Source organism: Vanacampus margaritifer, chromosome 2 (genome assembly GCF_051991255.1).
Source record: "Vanacampus margaritifer isolate UIUO_Vmar chromosome 2, RoL_Vmar_1.0, whole genome shotgun sequence".
Lineage (NCBI taxonomy): Eukaryota > Metazoa > Chordata > Actinopteri > Syngnathiformes > Syngnathidae > Vanacampus > Vanacampus margaritifer.
In genome coordinates, this window is record NC_135433.1 from 41,638,369 (window position 1) to 41,654,471 (window position 16,103).

The 16,103-nt window shown below is 41.1% G+C and overlaps 1 protein-coding gene across 3 annotated transcripts in view; it reads left to right on the plus strand.

Annotated features, from left to right (window-relative positions):
• The window catches only part of eif4g1a (eukaryotic translation initiation factor 4 gamma, 1a), a 29,392-nt gene that overhangs the window by 8,259 nt on the left and 5,030 nt on the right, over positions 1–16,103 (plus strand). For 2 of the 3 annotated variants that reach the window (XM_077556231.1, XM_077556232.1), the window contains 18 exons: positions 733–832; positions 3,286–3,437; positions 3,680–3,772; positions 4,010–4,085; positions 4,165–5,052; positions 6,558–6,646; positions 6,776–6,956; positions 8,308–8,441; positions 10,402–10,521; positions 10,624–11,031; positions 11,210–11,356; positions 11,419–11,655; positions 12,838–12,942; positions 13,037–13,327; positions 13,911–14,016; positions 14,114–14,210; positions 14,303–14,604; positions 15,983–16,101. In XM_077556231.1, coding sequence (XP_077412357.1) covers positions 733–832; positions 3,286–3,437; positions 3,680–3,772; positions 4,010–4,085; positions 4,165–5,052; positions 6,558–6,646; positions 6,776–6,956; positions 8,308–8,441; positions 10,402–10,521; positions 10,624–11,031; positions 11,210–11,356; positions 11,419–11,655; positions 12,838–12,942; positions 13,037–13,327; positions 13,911–14,016; positions 14,114–14,210; positions 14,303–14,604; positions 15,983–16,101 — 3,645 coding nt within the window. Of the gene's footprint in view, positions 1–732; positions 833–2,662; positions 2,774–3,285; positions 3,438–3,679; positions 3,773–4,009; positions 4,086–4,164; positions 5,053–6,557; positions 6,647–6,775; positions 6,957–8,307; positions 8,442–10,401; positions 10,522–10,623; positions 11,032–11,209; positions 11,357–11,418; positions 11,656–12,837; positions 12,943–13,036; positions 13,328–13,910; positions 14,017–14,113; positions 14,211–14,302; positions 14,605–15,982; positions 16,102–16,103 lie in introns of all 3 variants that reach the window. The other variant, XM_077556229.1, reaches the window with a different exon arrangement.

The following is a 16,103-nucleotide window of genomic DNA, read 5'->3' on the forward strand; positions in this document are numbered from 1 at the left end:
TCATGCATGTGGCAGTAATTAAACTACATTAAATGAAAGAAAAAAACAAATGACTGAACACAAATACCCCCCAAAAGAGGTAAGGTAAGAAATTTGACATAAAAACACAAAAATGTGGATGCATAATTATGCACTATGACTGTCTCTTATGTCAATTTGTTTTTATTTATTTATTAACCACTGGAACCTTAGCATAAAAACTTATACTTACTTATTGTTTTGATCAGGTCATGTTCAATAAAATATACGTGATTAATGTAACTGTATTGGATTCAATTATAAATGTAATTATTCATATTTTTACTAATGCTCCAAGTAAAAGAAAGAAGTTTCTACTGTTTGCAACATTGGTAATTCTGAGAATGTCTTCCAAATAAAAGTAAATTTGGTACTGCATGAAATCAATAATTGAATTGATAATCAATGTGAATCTAATTTAATCGATTTTGGAAATCTGAATCGACACCCAGCCCTAGCGCAGACTTTTTTTTTTTTTTTTTTTACATTCCATTGTAACATGAATGACACATTTTTGTTTCTTTCTGCACGTGCTACCCCAAGAATAGATTTGCTGAAAAGCTGGATATTGTTATTTGCTTTAAATTCCAATTGAAAGCGGTTGAAAAGCAATGAGTGCTGAAGTGAATTCAACCAAATAGTTTGTTCCTTAATTAATGTACTGGAAGCCCTCAGAATTGTAATTGTCTCTCTGCTTTTTGTCTGCCTGTCCAGTACCGGCCCCAATACATGCCACCTACTCAGCAGTATCCCGTGACCAGCGGTACTGCAGGCTTCTATGCGGGAACCAGCCCTGCTGAATACTCTGGCTATGGTAAGAGACTTAACCCCACGGAAATTGATTCTCTCTCTCATCTTCACTTATTCATAGTCATCTGTCATGTTTGAGGAACACATCTAGTCTTAGTGTGCGGCCATGTTAGCATCACCCCATCGCTCACCGGGTTGGCCGGGGGGGGGGGGGGGTGTTTTGCACGGCTGGTCTGTGTGTTGAATGTTTTGGGGAGAGCCGAACACTGGTGCATGCGATGTGGCTTTTTGTTCTGCTTTGGCCTGTGTTCTTTCTATCTGCAGTCTCAGCTCACGCTACCTCACAGGTTCCATTAAATGCTTTAAGACCAGAGATTTGTGTTTGTCCACATGAGATTCACTTCTCACAAAAAAAAAGTTAGCCATGTTCGGTTTTGGAATGAAATTTCAGGATGAATCTAAAATGCAATTTAACAAATTAACAATTGACCTTAATTTGACTAAACATTTATTGTTACATTTCCAACTGTTGATTTTTTTCCCTTTCTTTTTTCCACAATTTGTTGTTCTAACAAGGATCTGAACTGCAAAATGATCAGCAGATGTGTGATCCATGAATGGACCAATACATTTCCTGGTTCAATTAGAATTGGTATTTAAACAGTCCTCTTCACCATGCTGTCCAGTCCACACGGTAACATCATGAAATCAAGACCACACCAACAATTGATCAACAGTACTGTGCCAGTGTTATGCTTTAAATAGGATGTGGCCACTGATCTTAAATAAATAGGATGTGACCACTGATCTTATAGTAGCAAAGAGACAAGTGGCTTCCCTCATTGTGGTGAGAAAAGTAGGTAAGTGAATGAATAAATAAAATAAACATGAGTAAATTAATAACAAAATACAGCAGAGCACAGTAAATCAATAAAATAATCAGCCCCTAGATTTTGACTAACCCTGGGAATGTTGGCCTGTATGATCTTTTTGGTAGATATTTTTTACTGAAATTTATCAGCCAGTTGGAGGAGGGATTCCCACATAGGCAGATGAAACAACAAGGGTCCAGGAGATAATAAAACTATTATGTTAGACTAGACTTTTGATTCTAATTTTAAGGCATTTTTGATCAGATTTTCTATAGGTGATATTGCACAATAAAGTATTGGTTATTATTATTATTTTGTATTCTGGTTGAAGTGAGCATTACAACCATACTTCACCTTTTAACTGTCATTTTTGGAAAATCCTGGCTGTCACGTTGCTAGGCTTAAAAGTAGAAGAGAAAAAAAATCACCTCTTGTGAATTTTACAATTCAGCTTGTTGTAAGAGAACAGCAAGTTTTGAAAAAGTACTGAAACAGTGAACAGTCAAAAGTTTTGAGAAGCTTAAATGAAGTTCAGTTGTCAAAGGTGCAATTTTGGTTCATCCTGAAATTTTACCTGAAACACTCCCAGCTGCTTTATGAATGAGAAAATTATTATTATTAATTAAAAAATATGTAACCTTTATTTATCCAGATAAGGCAATTGAGAGCAGATTCTCATTTGTAATGCCGAAGTAAGATAAAAGCAAATACAAACAAACACATATCCAACAAACTGTACAATGATACATAGTTAGATATTCACATAATACATCAGATGATCGAAAAGCATCCGAAACACGGTTTTATGGAAAGTTACAAGCAACCTCACTGGAAAAGACTGCGAGTACTGTCTCGTAAGGACAATTCATTTCATGGGACCTTTTTAACACCCGGCTTCCTCTGAATCCTCTCAATAACTCATTCTGCATCTGTCTCTTCCTGTCCTCTTTCCTTCCCTCCTTCCTTCCTCCCTCCCTCTCCCATCCCTCGCTCCTCCTCCTCCTTTTGCCGCGTTGGTTCAGAGCCCTCTCTTGCTGCGAGGGAGAGGCGGGGTGGCGGGGGGAGAGGCGGCGGCCGAGAGAACGGCCGTCTCTCTCTCCACGGTGCTCCTCTCACCTCCCAGCGCTACCCCGGTGAGTAGTGTGTGTGCGTGCGTGTCGGCCGGCTTCAGTGGCGCCTCTTGTCTCTACTGTTGTCATTGTATTGCACTTTTTAATGGACCTGCATGCACGCTGCCACTGTTCACAAGAAGCGTTGTGTTGTTAAAATGCATACTTGCAAGTTAGGGATATTGGGATTTGGGGTGGCAAGTTCCAGGATGAACCTAAAGTACACTATAACTTAAACAGGTGAATTTAGACTAAACTTTTTAATGCACTTGTCCAACTTTTTACTGTTCTCCAACAAGGAGCTAAATGGCAAAATTCACAGCAGGTGTTTGATACTTGAATCGACCAATAAATGTCCAATTACTACGTCTATTTTAGGGCTTCTTATGACTCTTCCCATCTGCGTATTGATCACACACAAGCATTTGCGATAAGGAATATTGAAAATGTTTCTATAAAAGTGCGCTGTACTGCAGAAAATGTGTATTTTGCTCATTGTTTAACCTTTTGTTGTTGTTGTTGAATTCCATTTGCAGCAGCAGCATACTACCCGGCTCAGCCACCCTACTCTACGTCTGTCCAGCCCGCACAGGTCATTATCAACCCTGCCCAGCAACAGCAACCAGCCCCCCCTCCTCAGCAGCCACCAGCACCGGCACAAGGCCCACCAAAGAGGGAACGTAAACCGGTAGTGTGTCCCAACAAAAGGGCAACGGACCTCTTGTCTGAGGTCACTAACTGAATGGAGAGCAAAAGTGTATTGTTTGTTCAATGTGGAACTTTCCCATTTTACATAAAAAAAACAACAAGTTTTTCTTTTTTTAAACTCTGGTAGTCAGCTGCTATTGATCTGTAGAGGCATGATGTTTACATACCATTAATGGAGGCATATAGAACCCTAACCAACATTTACCCCTTTTTTAACAACAGATCAGAATACGTGACCCCACCCGGGGCGGTCGAGATATCACGGAGGAGATTATGTCTGGTGGAAGGTCCACCACTACACCAACTCCACCACAGGTAAGAATCAAATCTGGGTTTGAGCATGTGATGTTAGCAAACTGAGCCATGATTGTTTCCTAAGCATGCGTGATGTCATCTTCATTCAACAGCAAGTAGCAAAAGGTTTTTGTACCTGAGAAATAATGCCGTTAAAATATTATCAATGCCGAAAATGGCTGAATGAGTCAAGTATCCCTTTAAAACTGTCTCTTTCCTTCTTGTGAGTATTTAAATGGTACCGTTGTGTGATTGTAGGCCAACATCACAGAAGCTGGAGCCGCACAGACTAACGGTGAAGTCATTCCGCCTGTTACGGAAGTCACAAAACAAGGTGCATGCTTTTTCTCAGTTCTTGGATAATAATGAAACATGGTTGTTTAGTACTAATCTCAATTTTTCTCCCTACCCAGATGACAACATGGAGCATGATGCTAATGTTGAGACCCCACCACCCCCTCCCACTGCGAACCCCGAGCCTGCATCTGAGGCCACACAGGAAGGAGACATCCAGAATGTGCCGGCTGCGGAATTGGAACCTGTAGCCCCTGACCTGGCTCCTGATGTGCCGGCCCAACTGGCGGAGGACCAACCAGTTCCCGCTCTCCTTCCTCCCGTCACAATAGCCTCTTCCGTGGTGGAAGTTGAAGTCGACACTAACGTCAGTGACACGGTAGACGCTCCCGTCTGCCCGTCTCCTTCGACGGCACAAGAGGAGCAACCGCAGGCTGCTCCAGCTCCGTGCGAGAAGGCGCCAGAAAAGCAGCAAGTTGAGGAAGTGCAGGTGGCGGAAGAAAAGAAAGAACTCACAGAGGTTTCCCCAGTAGAGCCTGCTGCTGAACTTGCAGAAATAGCAACTGCTGTCGGTACGGAAACAGAGGAAATGCCTACAAAGATGGCAACTGAAGCGTCTCAGCCTCCAGTATCGGTGCAGGAGCCCGCTGCTTCGCTGACCCATAATGCTGCTCCTGAACCCGAGCCGGAACCCGAGCCCAAGCTCGCACAGGCAGAGCCAGCAGAGCCTCCTCTCTCCAACGGCCTTCCTCAGGACGTGGAGGAACTCTGTGAAGAAGACACTACACCCTGCGACCAGCCAGATGCTTCTCAATCTCAGGAATCCACACCTGTGGCGAAAACTGCAGTGCCAGTTGTGGAGGTGGAGGTAGAGGTAGAAGAGAAGGAGAGGGAGAAGGAGGTGGTGGTGGTGGAAGAGAAGAAAGAGGAATTAGTGAAGGTGGCAAAAAGTGAGGAAGTCCCTTCTGTCGCTGTAAACTGTCCCACAGCGGAATCTGCTATGCAAGGTAAGCGTGAGTTAGCTCAGCGCATCCTTGATTATCACAGATGTACGCTACAAACCCAAACAGACCACCTAAGTGAACATCTGTGATCTCGAGATCATACAAACATTACTGGTGTGTTCTTTAGTCTCGATACACACCCTCATTTCAAGGTATGAAATTAATTGACTGCTCTCTTGTGGCTTTTTTACAATCAGGAATTAGAAAGCAGAAATAAGAATAGCAAAAAATTGCTGTTAATGTCATGAAATTTCCAGTAAAAATGCTATATTGGGATATATATATAGGGTGTTCTTCAAAATTATAATGGTGTACAGTGTTCCCTAGTTTTCCGCTGAGGTTCGGTTCCAAAAATTACCCGCAATAAATGAAATCCCCAAAATAGTTAGTTTTATGTTTTACATTTATTATCAATGTTTTAAGGCTCGAAACCTCCTCACCACACAGATTATACACTTTTCTCATCGGGGCGTATACATTTTCTCATATTTCTCTCTTATTTAAAAATTCTCAATGTTCAAATTAGGGATTTACCAAAATGAAAATTTTTGTTCGAAAGCGAGAAATGCTTGGCCGAAAACCGAAACGCCGACAAAAAATCAAGTCATTTATTATAATTAATTAAAATTATAATATTATTATAAAATATTTAGCACTGGCATTTTAACAAAGCACAATATGAATTGAAATGCGTCCACACCACATACTTGTTGGCGAATGGTACATTAAATGCCAAACATAGGGTGATCATTTTTGGGCGGTGCCATTGCACTTTATAGTCAATGTACAGTAGTACGCACTGGCGGGCGCGTGTGTGCGGGACACGGTGCAGCGCACTTAAAATCCACACATTCACGTATTCACCAACATTTTAAAAATAAAGACATTTCTTCGCGCCAGCCAATCGGCTTTGGGAACGGACTACAAAGTCACACACGGCGTCCTGTACAGGTCTGTCGCCACCCAGAGATAGCGGTAAGTGTTTCCGTGTTTAAAACTGTTGATAGCAATAGTGCTAGCATTAGCTAAAGTATTTAGCACGGCTACCGGGATGCCGGTGAAAAAGTGGAAGCGTTCAAGGTGCTCCTATATATCTATATCTATCTATATATATATATATATATATCTATATCTATCTATATATATATATATATATATATATATATATATATATATATATATCTATATATATATATATATATATATATATATATATATATATATATATATATATATATATATCTATATATATATATATATATCTATATATATATATATATATATATATATATATATATATATCTATATATATATATATATATATATATATATATCTATATATATATATATATACATACATACACACAGTGAAAAGCCAGCGAGAAGCGAGGCGGGCACTCACCCCACATTCGCTGTTTAAGTCAAACAGACGCTTGCTTGCAGCGTTTTTAAAACCTTGCCTCGGGTAAAATTGCAATTGTTGACACCACGTTCTCCTCCTCTTAAAGCTGCTACGTCTGTGCCAAAGAAGAAGAGGAACATGAAGGAAATCAACAAGAAGGAGGCCATTGGAGACCTCCTCGATGCCTTCACAGAGGTTTGTATCAGCAGGACATAGAACAAAAAGATCGCAACAAGCCCACCCCAACATCATCAATATTTTTTTGCTTGGCTTGCTTTCAAAACACCGCGTTCTCTTGTCTGGTCCTTGTTTTGTTCACCCCAGGAGCAGGATGCCAAGCCTGCCTCTGAGCCCTCGTCCACTCAGGCCGACCCTGTCCCTGTTGCTCCAGCTGAACCTCCCGCCGAGGTAGCTGATGAGACCTGGGAGGAAAAGGAGGACAAGCAGAATGCAGAACCGGAATCCAAAGCTGAGTCCACTGACAAAAAATACCAGTACAAAGAAGGTATGTTACAACTGCACTGTAGTGGCAAAGAGTGCCATTATTGTGTCCCTGGAGCCCAACTTTTGTTGCACAACATGACATGCCGTCCATTGTTTCTATTCAATAACTAAATGAAATGTACTCCCAGTTTAAAAGGCTAAGACATTCAACATTTCTAGTTGAGAAAAGAGAAGAGTTGTTAGTTAAATCAGAGGTCCCCAACCCTGGTCCTCAGGGACCGGTATCCAGCCTGTTTTCCATGCCTCCCACAGCCAACACAGGTGATTCATATCATCAGCTAATCAGCCATCTCTGGAGAAGGCTGATAACGATCTCCACCTGTGTTGGCTGTGGGAGACATGATACCGGTCCCTGAGGATCAGGGTTGAGGACCACTGAGTTAAATAACAATTAAGGATCAGTCCGCTTGAGAGCTTATTACTATTATGATATTGAGCTTGACAGCAGTGTTTCCCAAGAATCTGTTTGGAAAAGTGTTTTCAAGAAGTGTACACTGTTTTGTACATTGTAATGAACACATGCTCATCAGTGATGTAAACAAATATTTGCCGTACAGATAGGGCTGGGTGATATGGCCAAAAAGTAAAACCTTGATTTTTTTTTTCTTCTTCAGTCATTCAGCACGATTATGACTTAAAACAATTTTAATCTAATAAACCCAACAAACATTTATTTAAAAGATTTCATTTATTCCAAAATAATTAATTCCTGTGCTAAATGTTCAGACAACAATAATTTATACTGAGTCTAAATCAATTTAACACAAACCTAACATTCATATTTTGCGCTTAAGTCGCGCTTAAATGCCACAATTAAATAGTTGGTAGCTATTGTAAACATGTCTTGTAAACCACTCATCCAGCATTCTGCCACTTGTGCAAAATTACAACACACAATAACATTTGGATTTAACAGAACATAAAAACATCATCTTTTAATAATCCAGAAGACAAAACTCGGTTTCATGATTCATTATATTTCAACGATTGGATTTTTACAATGACGATTAATTGAATTCATTTTGTTTACTGCACAGCCCTACATACAGACAATACAAATATCACCATTCTCTTAAAAATAACATAAATCTGCATTAACAACATTCTGTGTGGAAATGGTGACCTGCTCAAAATTCAGCACACACCTCCAAAAAAGCATCCGCCCCATTCAAGGTCCTACTCAGGATTCAAGGCTCGTACTGTAGTTTCTGCTCTACCAGGCTGTGACCAACTCTGTATATACGGCTCTCGTTTTTTGCACTGGTGCCTCTGTGGCAACAAGACACGGAACACATACATTGCACTTAAATTTCCCCCTCGTTCCATTAAATCTGTCTTCATTCATCACCCAGAACAATGGAAGCCAATAAACCCCGAAGAGAAAAAATGCTACGACCGAAAGTTCCTGTTGGGCTTCCAGTTCATCAGTGCCAGCATGAACAAACCTGAAGGCCTGCCTGTCATCAACGACGTGGTTCTGGACAAGGTCGGTGCATTCCGATTTTATTCTGGTCTACACAGGATGACATTCAGTGGCTGAATATGCCTGAACAAGTTGAGCCAAATCAACAAGTTGACGCACAATCATTTAGATAATCAAGTTTGCTCTAATTTATCTCATTCACTGCCATTGACGGTTATAAATGTCAAAAATTCATTTGAACTATTTCTATTAGTTTAACATTTTTCCACTTTTTTTTTTACAAGAGTATTAAAACCTAGATTTTTTTTATTGTGCATTTAGAACAGATATAAAAATTGTGAGTTAACTAGTGAAGTCATGTGATTAATTACAGTTTTTAATTGCCTGACGTGATTAAAAAAAAGACTACCAAAAATTAGGGCCGTCAGGCGATTAAAATTTGTAATTGTAACTAATCGCATGACTTCACTAGTTAACTCACGATTAATCACAAAATTTATTTCTGTTCTAAATGTACAATAAAAAAAAAATTCTAGGTTTTAATTTCATCTTGTTAACAAAAGTGGGGGAAAAAAATTAACTAATAGAAATAGTTCAAATTAATTTGTGGCAGTGAATGAGTTAAATGGCCCACTGGTACAGAACATAATCGCTTCAACACTTGATATGTGTCATACAGTGGTACCTTGGCTCACGAACTTAATTGGTTCCCACAGAGAGTATGTGAGCTGAAAAGTTTGTCTTCCAAACAAGTATTTCCCATAGGAAACCATTGAAATGAGAATAATCCGTTCCCAGGTCCCCATAAAACACAATTTTCTACTAAAAAAGCCTTAAAACTACACAAAATATACCTTATTTTATGTATAATAAATGTGCTATTGTATTATAATTAAAGAAATACACTGTACTGTATAATAAAGTGTTTTTATTTGCAAAACTTGCATCTTGCCTTTGTGATGGTACAGTAGTTGAAGGCTTGATGGAATGGAGTGGGAGGAGGAGGGAGGGAGTTACTGTTTGGAAGGAGAGTCCTCCTGTGTGGCTTCTCTTCTTTGCTTCTTAGGAGACTCTTTATCCTTGTTGCTGACTAAAAACCTCTTAATTGACACCTGTTGCTTTCTGAGTTGTAAGGTCTTACGAAACTGAGGCATCACATTATCATTCATCATGTTGATGATTCTCATAGCCACAGTCTTTTCTGAATGTACCGTTCGATAAAAGCCTGCACATCACTCCACTTAGTTAACATTGACATTAACTTGATGCTGCAGCCATCTCCCCTCCTCGTCCTCACATGACAACTCCTGAATGGCTTCAATATGCTTGTCCTCTTGAAGGCGAATCAAATCCTCTGACACCCTTAGCCACACACGCACCCTTAATAGCTTCCTTGTTCTTAAGGATGGTAGCAATGGTAGACTTAGCGTACTGGTACTGGGACGCTAAGTCACACAAACGCGCACCTCGTTCGTGTTTGTAGATGATCTCCTTCTTCTGCTCGACCCTAATTTTCTTCAATGTCTTCTTAGGTTTAACACTAGCCTGTGGTGGGGTCTTTTTCGGTCCCATGGTAGCAAAAGTACACTCCAAAAGTACTCCAAAATGATCCAAAATGTCTACCAAACACAAATCACGTCCGTACTCAAACAAAGGGGGTGACGAACTGGGACGCCGTGAGCGTGCGTCAGCTTCTCATGATTTCTCGTGTCGCGTGATTTGGTTCGTCCGCCGAAAACTAGTTCGTCAGCCGAGACAAAATGCTCGCGAATTTAATGTTCGTGAGGCGAAAAGTTTGTGAGCTGAAGCGTTCGTGAGCCGAAGTACCACTGTATATTCACATCTCAATGACCTGGTAAGAATTTATGTGGACTTGCCTTACAAAGCAGAATCCACACAAGGGCTCTTAAAAAATATGCAAAGTGAGATTATCAACCCATTTTTATGTATGAAAAGAGTTCCTGCTGATTATGACCTAGTTTGATCCATTTCATTCAGGAAGGAAAAATTATTTTCATTTTAGGTAAACAAGACTCCACTGCGGCCTACAGAACCAGTTCGAACGATGAATGTTGGGCCAGATTTCACCCCCTCGTATTTGGGCAACCTGGGCAGCAGATCAGTTGGAGGACCACGCGGACCAGTAAGTTTTTGTTGTTGTTGTTGTTGTTGTTGCATTCAAATAACTCAAGTGGATAGAGAAAAAAACAAACAGAAAAACTCTCCTGCTGCTCTACCTCTTTAGCCCCCCGGGCCACGGCGTTCCCAGCAGGGTCAGCGCAAGGAGCCACGCAAAATCATCACCAGCATGTCGCTAAATGATGACGTGCAGCTCAATAAGGCAGAGAAAGCCTGGAAGCCCTCGACTAAGAAGGGCGGCGGCCGTGTCCGCGGCGAGGAGGACGTGCCGGTGGTGACTGACGAAGAGCTCACCACCGAGCAAGCCCAAACGCAAGAGATCTTGAAGCGACTGCGCAGTATCCTCAACAAACTGACCCCGCAGAAGTTCCAGGACCTGATGAATCGGGTGAAGGAGCTGACCATAGACACGGAGGAGAGGCTGAAGGGCGCCATCGACCTCATCTTTGAGAAAGCCATCTTGGAGCCCAGCTTCTCTGTGGCCTACGCCAACATGTGCCGCTGCCTTTCAGGGGTAAGTGTGCTGTGGTTCTTGGATTCATTTTCTCCACTGATGATGTCACTTTTAATCTTAACCAAAGCCCTAAAAGTAATAATTGGTGTCACGGAAGTATGTTAGAGTGATACGTCTCTACAAGAGCTGTGCATGAATGGGTGGAGACTCATTAAAATTCAAATTCACTTGTCTTCAGTTGAAAGTCCCCACCACGGACAAACCAGGATACATTGTGACCTTCCGCAAACTGCTGCTCAACCGCTGCCAGAAAGAGTTTGAGAAGGACCAGGATGATGACGAGTTCTTTGACAAAAAGCAAAAAGAGATGGAGGCCTCCAAAGACGTAAGAAATCATCTCACCCGCTTCTGTGTGCCATTTTCACCCACTTTGTGCTGTACTTACAGGAGGAAGAGCGCGAGCGCATGCGCCTGGAGCTGGAGGAATCCCGAGACAAGGCCAGACGGCGCTCGCTAGGCAACATCAAGTTCATCGGTGAACTCTTCAAGCTCAAGATGCTAACGGAGGCCATCATGCACGACTGTGTGGTCAAACTACTGAAGAATCATGACGAAGAGTCTCTGGAGTGTCTCTGCAGGCTGCTCTCCACCATTGGCAAGGACCTGGACTTCGAGAAAGCCAAGGTTTTAAAACAACACACGCAGCCCTTATTTATATTCATGTAAACTACCATCACAAGCATTTTATTGAAAAGTTATCCCAAATTCTTATGTTGGGCCAAGTATGACACATACACTTTTGTAACCAAGCATCTACCATATCAAGAGTCCTGCATTGTTTTCCCTTAAAAGTGGTTAATTCAAATGTATTTATATAGACTTAAGAACAGCCACCCCCCCTACCCTCTCTCTCACACACACACACAGACACACACACACACACACACAAAATGCTGTGTAATCATCTTGTTCCTTTTGTTAGTGTTTTTTCAATATTTATATTTGATTCATATTTGATATTTATGTTTAGGTTTTTTTTTTTGCTTCCCCCTATTTTACATATAGGCTGCACTAAAAGGAGACACTTAAAATTTCACTGTACATGTGTTTGTATAATGACAGTAAAGACTTTCTATCTAATATTAAAACTTACGAGTAAAATACATTTGAATATTTAATGTGAAAAAATAATTTGTTAATTAGAATAAAAATAATAAAAATAAAACAATTTAAATTATTTACTGTGCAATTGATGTATTGATTTTTTTACTGTGTGAATGTAAATTAAAAACATAAGTTGCATGTTTTTTTAATATACGCATTCGTTATTATGTATCCAATAGCATAAAAAAAACAAAATAATTATGAAAAATACAATTAAAATATGGAGACAATGTGCATTACAAGTCAATCTTTGATGTAGTGGAAATAAATACAAAATATTAGTAAAACTCAAAGTTGCAATTTGGAAATAAGATTGAAATGTTATTTTAATACTTTAAAAAAAAGTGACACAAATTACATGACTGTTCAACATTTTATGAAACATGTTAGTCTTAAATAATGTACTTTAAAAAAGGGAATCCTTTTTCAAAACTATTTTACATATGCAGGTGTTTTATTTATTTGTTAACATTTTTTTCAATTGACCTCGCCCATCTGCTCATTTAAAAAAATAAAATGTCCTTGAACACACAGGGCTGTCCTTCCACCAGTTGAACCATTTCTTATATGAACTGAATGTAAATAAACTGTCTACTATATGCTGTCAATTAGCCATTAAATTGTGCAGTCTCTTGCTCGTTGCACCCATTTTGATATGTTGTTGGGATTCATGACTGAATTTTTTGTCTCCGTCCAACTCAGCCACGTATGGATCAGTATTTTCATCAAATGGAAAAGATAATCAAAGAAAAAAAAACGTCATCCCGGATCCGTTTCATGCTACTAGATGTCTTGGACCTCAGACGGGTAAATGTTAAATCCTGTCGTGCGACATTAATCAAAAAAATACTTTCAAGTCTCTTGTATTCTAACCAATCGTCCTCTGTCATCTGTTCCGCAGTGTAACTGGGTGCCCCGTAGAGGAGACCAAGGTCCTAAAACCATCGACCAGATCCACAAGGACGCGGAGATGGAGGAGCACAGGGAGCAGATTAAAGTCCAGCAGCAGCTCATGTCTAAAAAGGACACGGGAGGAGGAGGAAGAGGCGAAAGGATGGGTGGAGGTATGGGCGGCCGGGGGGGCCCTCACACACCAGGAGGTGGCCGGGGCAGCCAACCCCAGGATGAGGGCTGGAACACGGTGCCCATCACTAAGAGACCCTACGACACCGCCCGCCTCAAGATCACAAAGGTAAGAAGAAGGATTTCCTGGCGAGTGCAGTCCACATTTATTTCCATATCCTTGTTTCATGAAAAGTTATAAAGCCACAGATTCGTTTGCATTATTGTTGTAGTCTAATTGATTAATTATTGACTTTTGTTTATGCCACACTTGTTTAGTCGGATTTTGTGAAGTTATCGTAGTAACCGCTTAAATTTCTGCTTGGTCAAATTGTGATACATATTAATCATTGTGTTTGTTAGAAAAAATACATAGGAAGCGCTTGGGGAAAAAAAATAACTGCATGTTAAATCGCAATATTGAGGGAGGGAAATAGTAATAAGGTTATTTTCCAAATTGTGCAGCCTTCATGAAAATTGCCTCTTCTTTGATGGTTTTAAGATTGAAACAGCATTGCATTACTACGGCAGTTGCAGTTCAAAAAAACACAACTTGATCAGTTAAGATGTCATGAAGTCTGAGGTTTTTGAGCCAGTTGAGGTGGCCACCTCCATATTTCATATGCAGAAATAACTAGCCCTGTCAGCTTTTTTTTTTTTTTTTTTTACAGCCAGCGTTTTCATTCAATCACTTTCATGTCCTGTGCGTGCAGCCCGACAATCCGGATCTCAACAATCAACGGTTGGCTCCGTCAGGCAAAGGCTGGGGCAAAGGCAGCAGCGGAGGAATGGGAGTCAAAACTGCAACTGCAGACCAAGGTACAGGCCCTTCTTCAAAGCATACTTTACTCTCAAAATGTTTGTTTGTTTTCTTGACCGTGAAGATTGTCAACAAGCCTTTTTCCTCTTGATTTAGACTCTGGTCGGCCAACTACCAGCACCGTCAACCGCTTCGGTGCCCTGCAGCACTCAAGCTCCTTGTCTTCAGATTCAGATCGCAGAGCTCCTCAGAGGTCAGCAGCGTTCTTGGTTCCTTCTCCTCGTTTGTATGCACCCAGAAAACAGTTGAATTAATCACTCCTCTTACGTTTGCTGACATCCGCAGGTCGAGCTCCAGCCGCGAGCGAGGTGGCGACAGAGACCGGGCCGATCGGGACCGAGATCGCTTTGACCGCTTCGACCGCGACGATCGAAGCAGCCGGAGCCAAGTCACCAAGCGGAGCTTCAGCAGAGAAACGGAGGAGCGTGGCGGAAGGGGCGGCGACAACAGGCCGTCCAATGAGCCCGTGCGCCGCGTGGCCAGCATGACGGACAGCCGCGATCGGGGCAGCAGAGATCGAGGCAGCCGGGACCGAGGCAGCAGAGACAGGGGAAGCCGGGACAGAGGTCCAAGCAAAGACCTCCCAGGTACAAGCAGTCTGTTGACTTGCTTACAAATTCGGGTTGCATTGCTGTCGTAGGAATGGAAAAATAAAAAATCTGACCACCCCCTTTATTTTCATTTTACACAATGGGGTACGGACTTCCGTAAGTCACACACCAACGCTGTTTCCGGTTACTGTTGCGACATATAGGCCACGTCCCAATACTCGCACTTCCACCCTTGTGCCACTCAATTGCGCGTTCCCATTGATTGGTGCGAGTGTAGGGTTGTCTCAATTCTCCGAGTGCGTCTCAGAGTGCTTTAGAAGTCCCGCCTCCTCCGTGGCATATATCCCTTTAGCCTATGCTAAACTGTTAGCAATCGTGATTAGCATTAGCGTGCTAGCGATTACCATTAAGGTAAACAACTAACTACTATTTATACAATACACATGTAATAGTGTCTTAAAAGTCGATACTTCAACAATAGTCCATGCGTAACGAGTGGGGGTGCCTCTTTATGAGCTCAATAACTTCCTGTCCACTGCGTGCGTCTGCATAAAAGGTCCGTGTAGAAACATGGACGCGGGTGCAAACTAAGTTTTTAGTGGAGCTTCGAGGCAGACATTTTCAGTCAACCTATTTTTAAAGGGATATTTGACTCATTGAGCTATTTTCAGCAGTAAAAAGATATTTTGTCTAGAATGAATCTGATAACTTCATTATTTTTCATGTACAATTAATACTTTTAAAAACCAATTTTTTACACTTGATGTCGATTGAAGATGAGGAAGTAGGTAACAGACCAATCATGGCTCACCTGTTTTCTGGGTTTTGGTCCGCAAACTGAGCAATGATTGGTCGTTACACTTCCTCAACACAGGTGACGTCATCTTGAGTTGACAGCAAGTGTAAAAATTTGTTTTTAAAGGTATTAGTTGTACATGAAAAATAATGAAGTTCATTCTGGACAAAATAACTTTTTACTGCTGGAAATGGCTCACTGAGTCAAACAACCCTTTGAAGTCGACTTTTTCTTCCAGCACATGTCAAAATGTCAAATTTGCCTCAGGCTACAGTGGAAAACTAGTGGTGTTATAAAAGTCTTAATACCTGAACCACTCTACATAAATGGCGAAATGACTTGGCATTCCTGCAGCAAGTCTTTTACAGCCATTGACTGTTTTAAATGCTCTGTATTTACTATAATTATGCCTTTACATGATCTGCCTTAGCGTAGGTTAGTGTTCGACCCTTCTAAAAAAATAAAATTAAAAAAGGGTTGCGTCAAAACAGTGGTCCACAGATGTTTACATAACTGTAAATGTCACAAGTACTTGCTGCTACGGACAAAACTGGTCTTGAATACTTTTTAATGGCTTGCTTCAAAGTGTTTTTTTTTTTTTTACCACCTCATTTTTAGCAAAGCGCGAGAGTGCCCCCGCTCCTCCCTCTCTTCCTAAACCAGCATTGACGGAAGAGGAGGTCGAGAAGAAGTCCACCGCCATCATCGAAGAGTACCTCCACATCAATGAGTTGAAGGT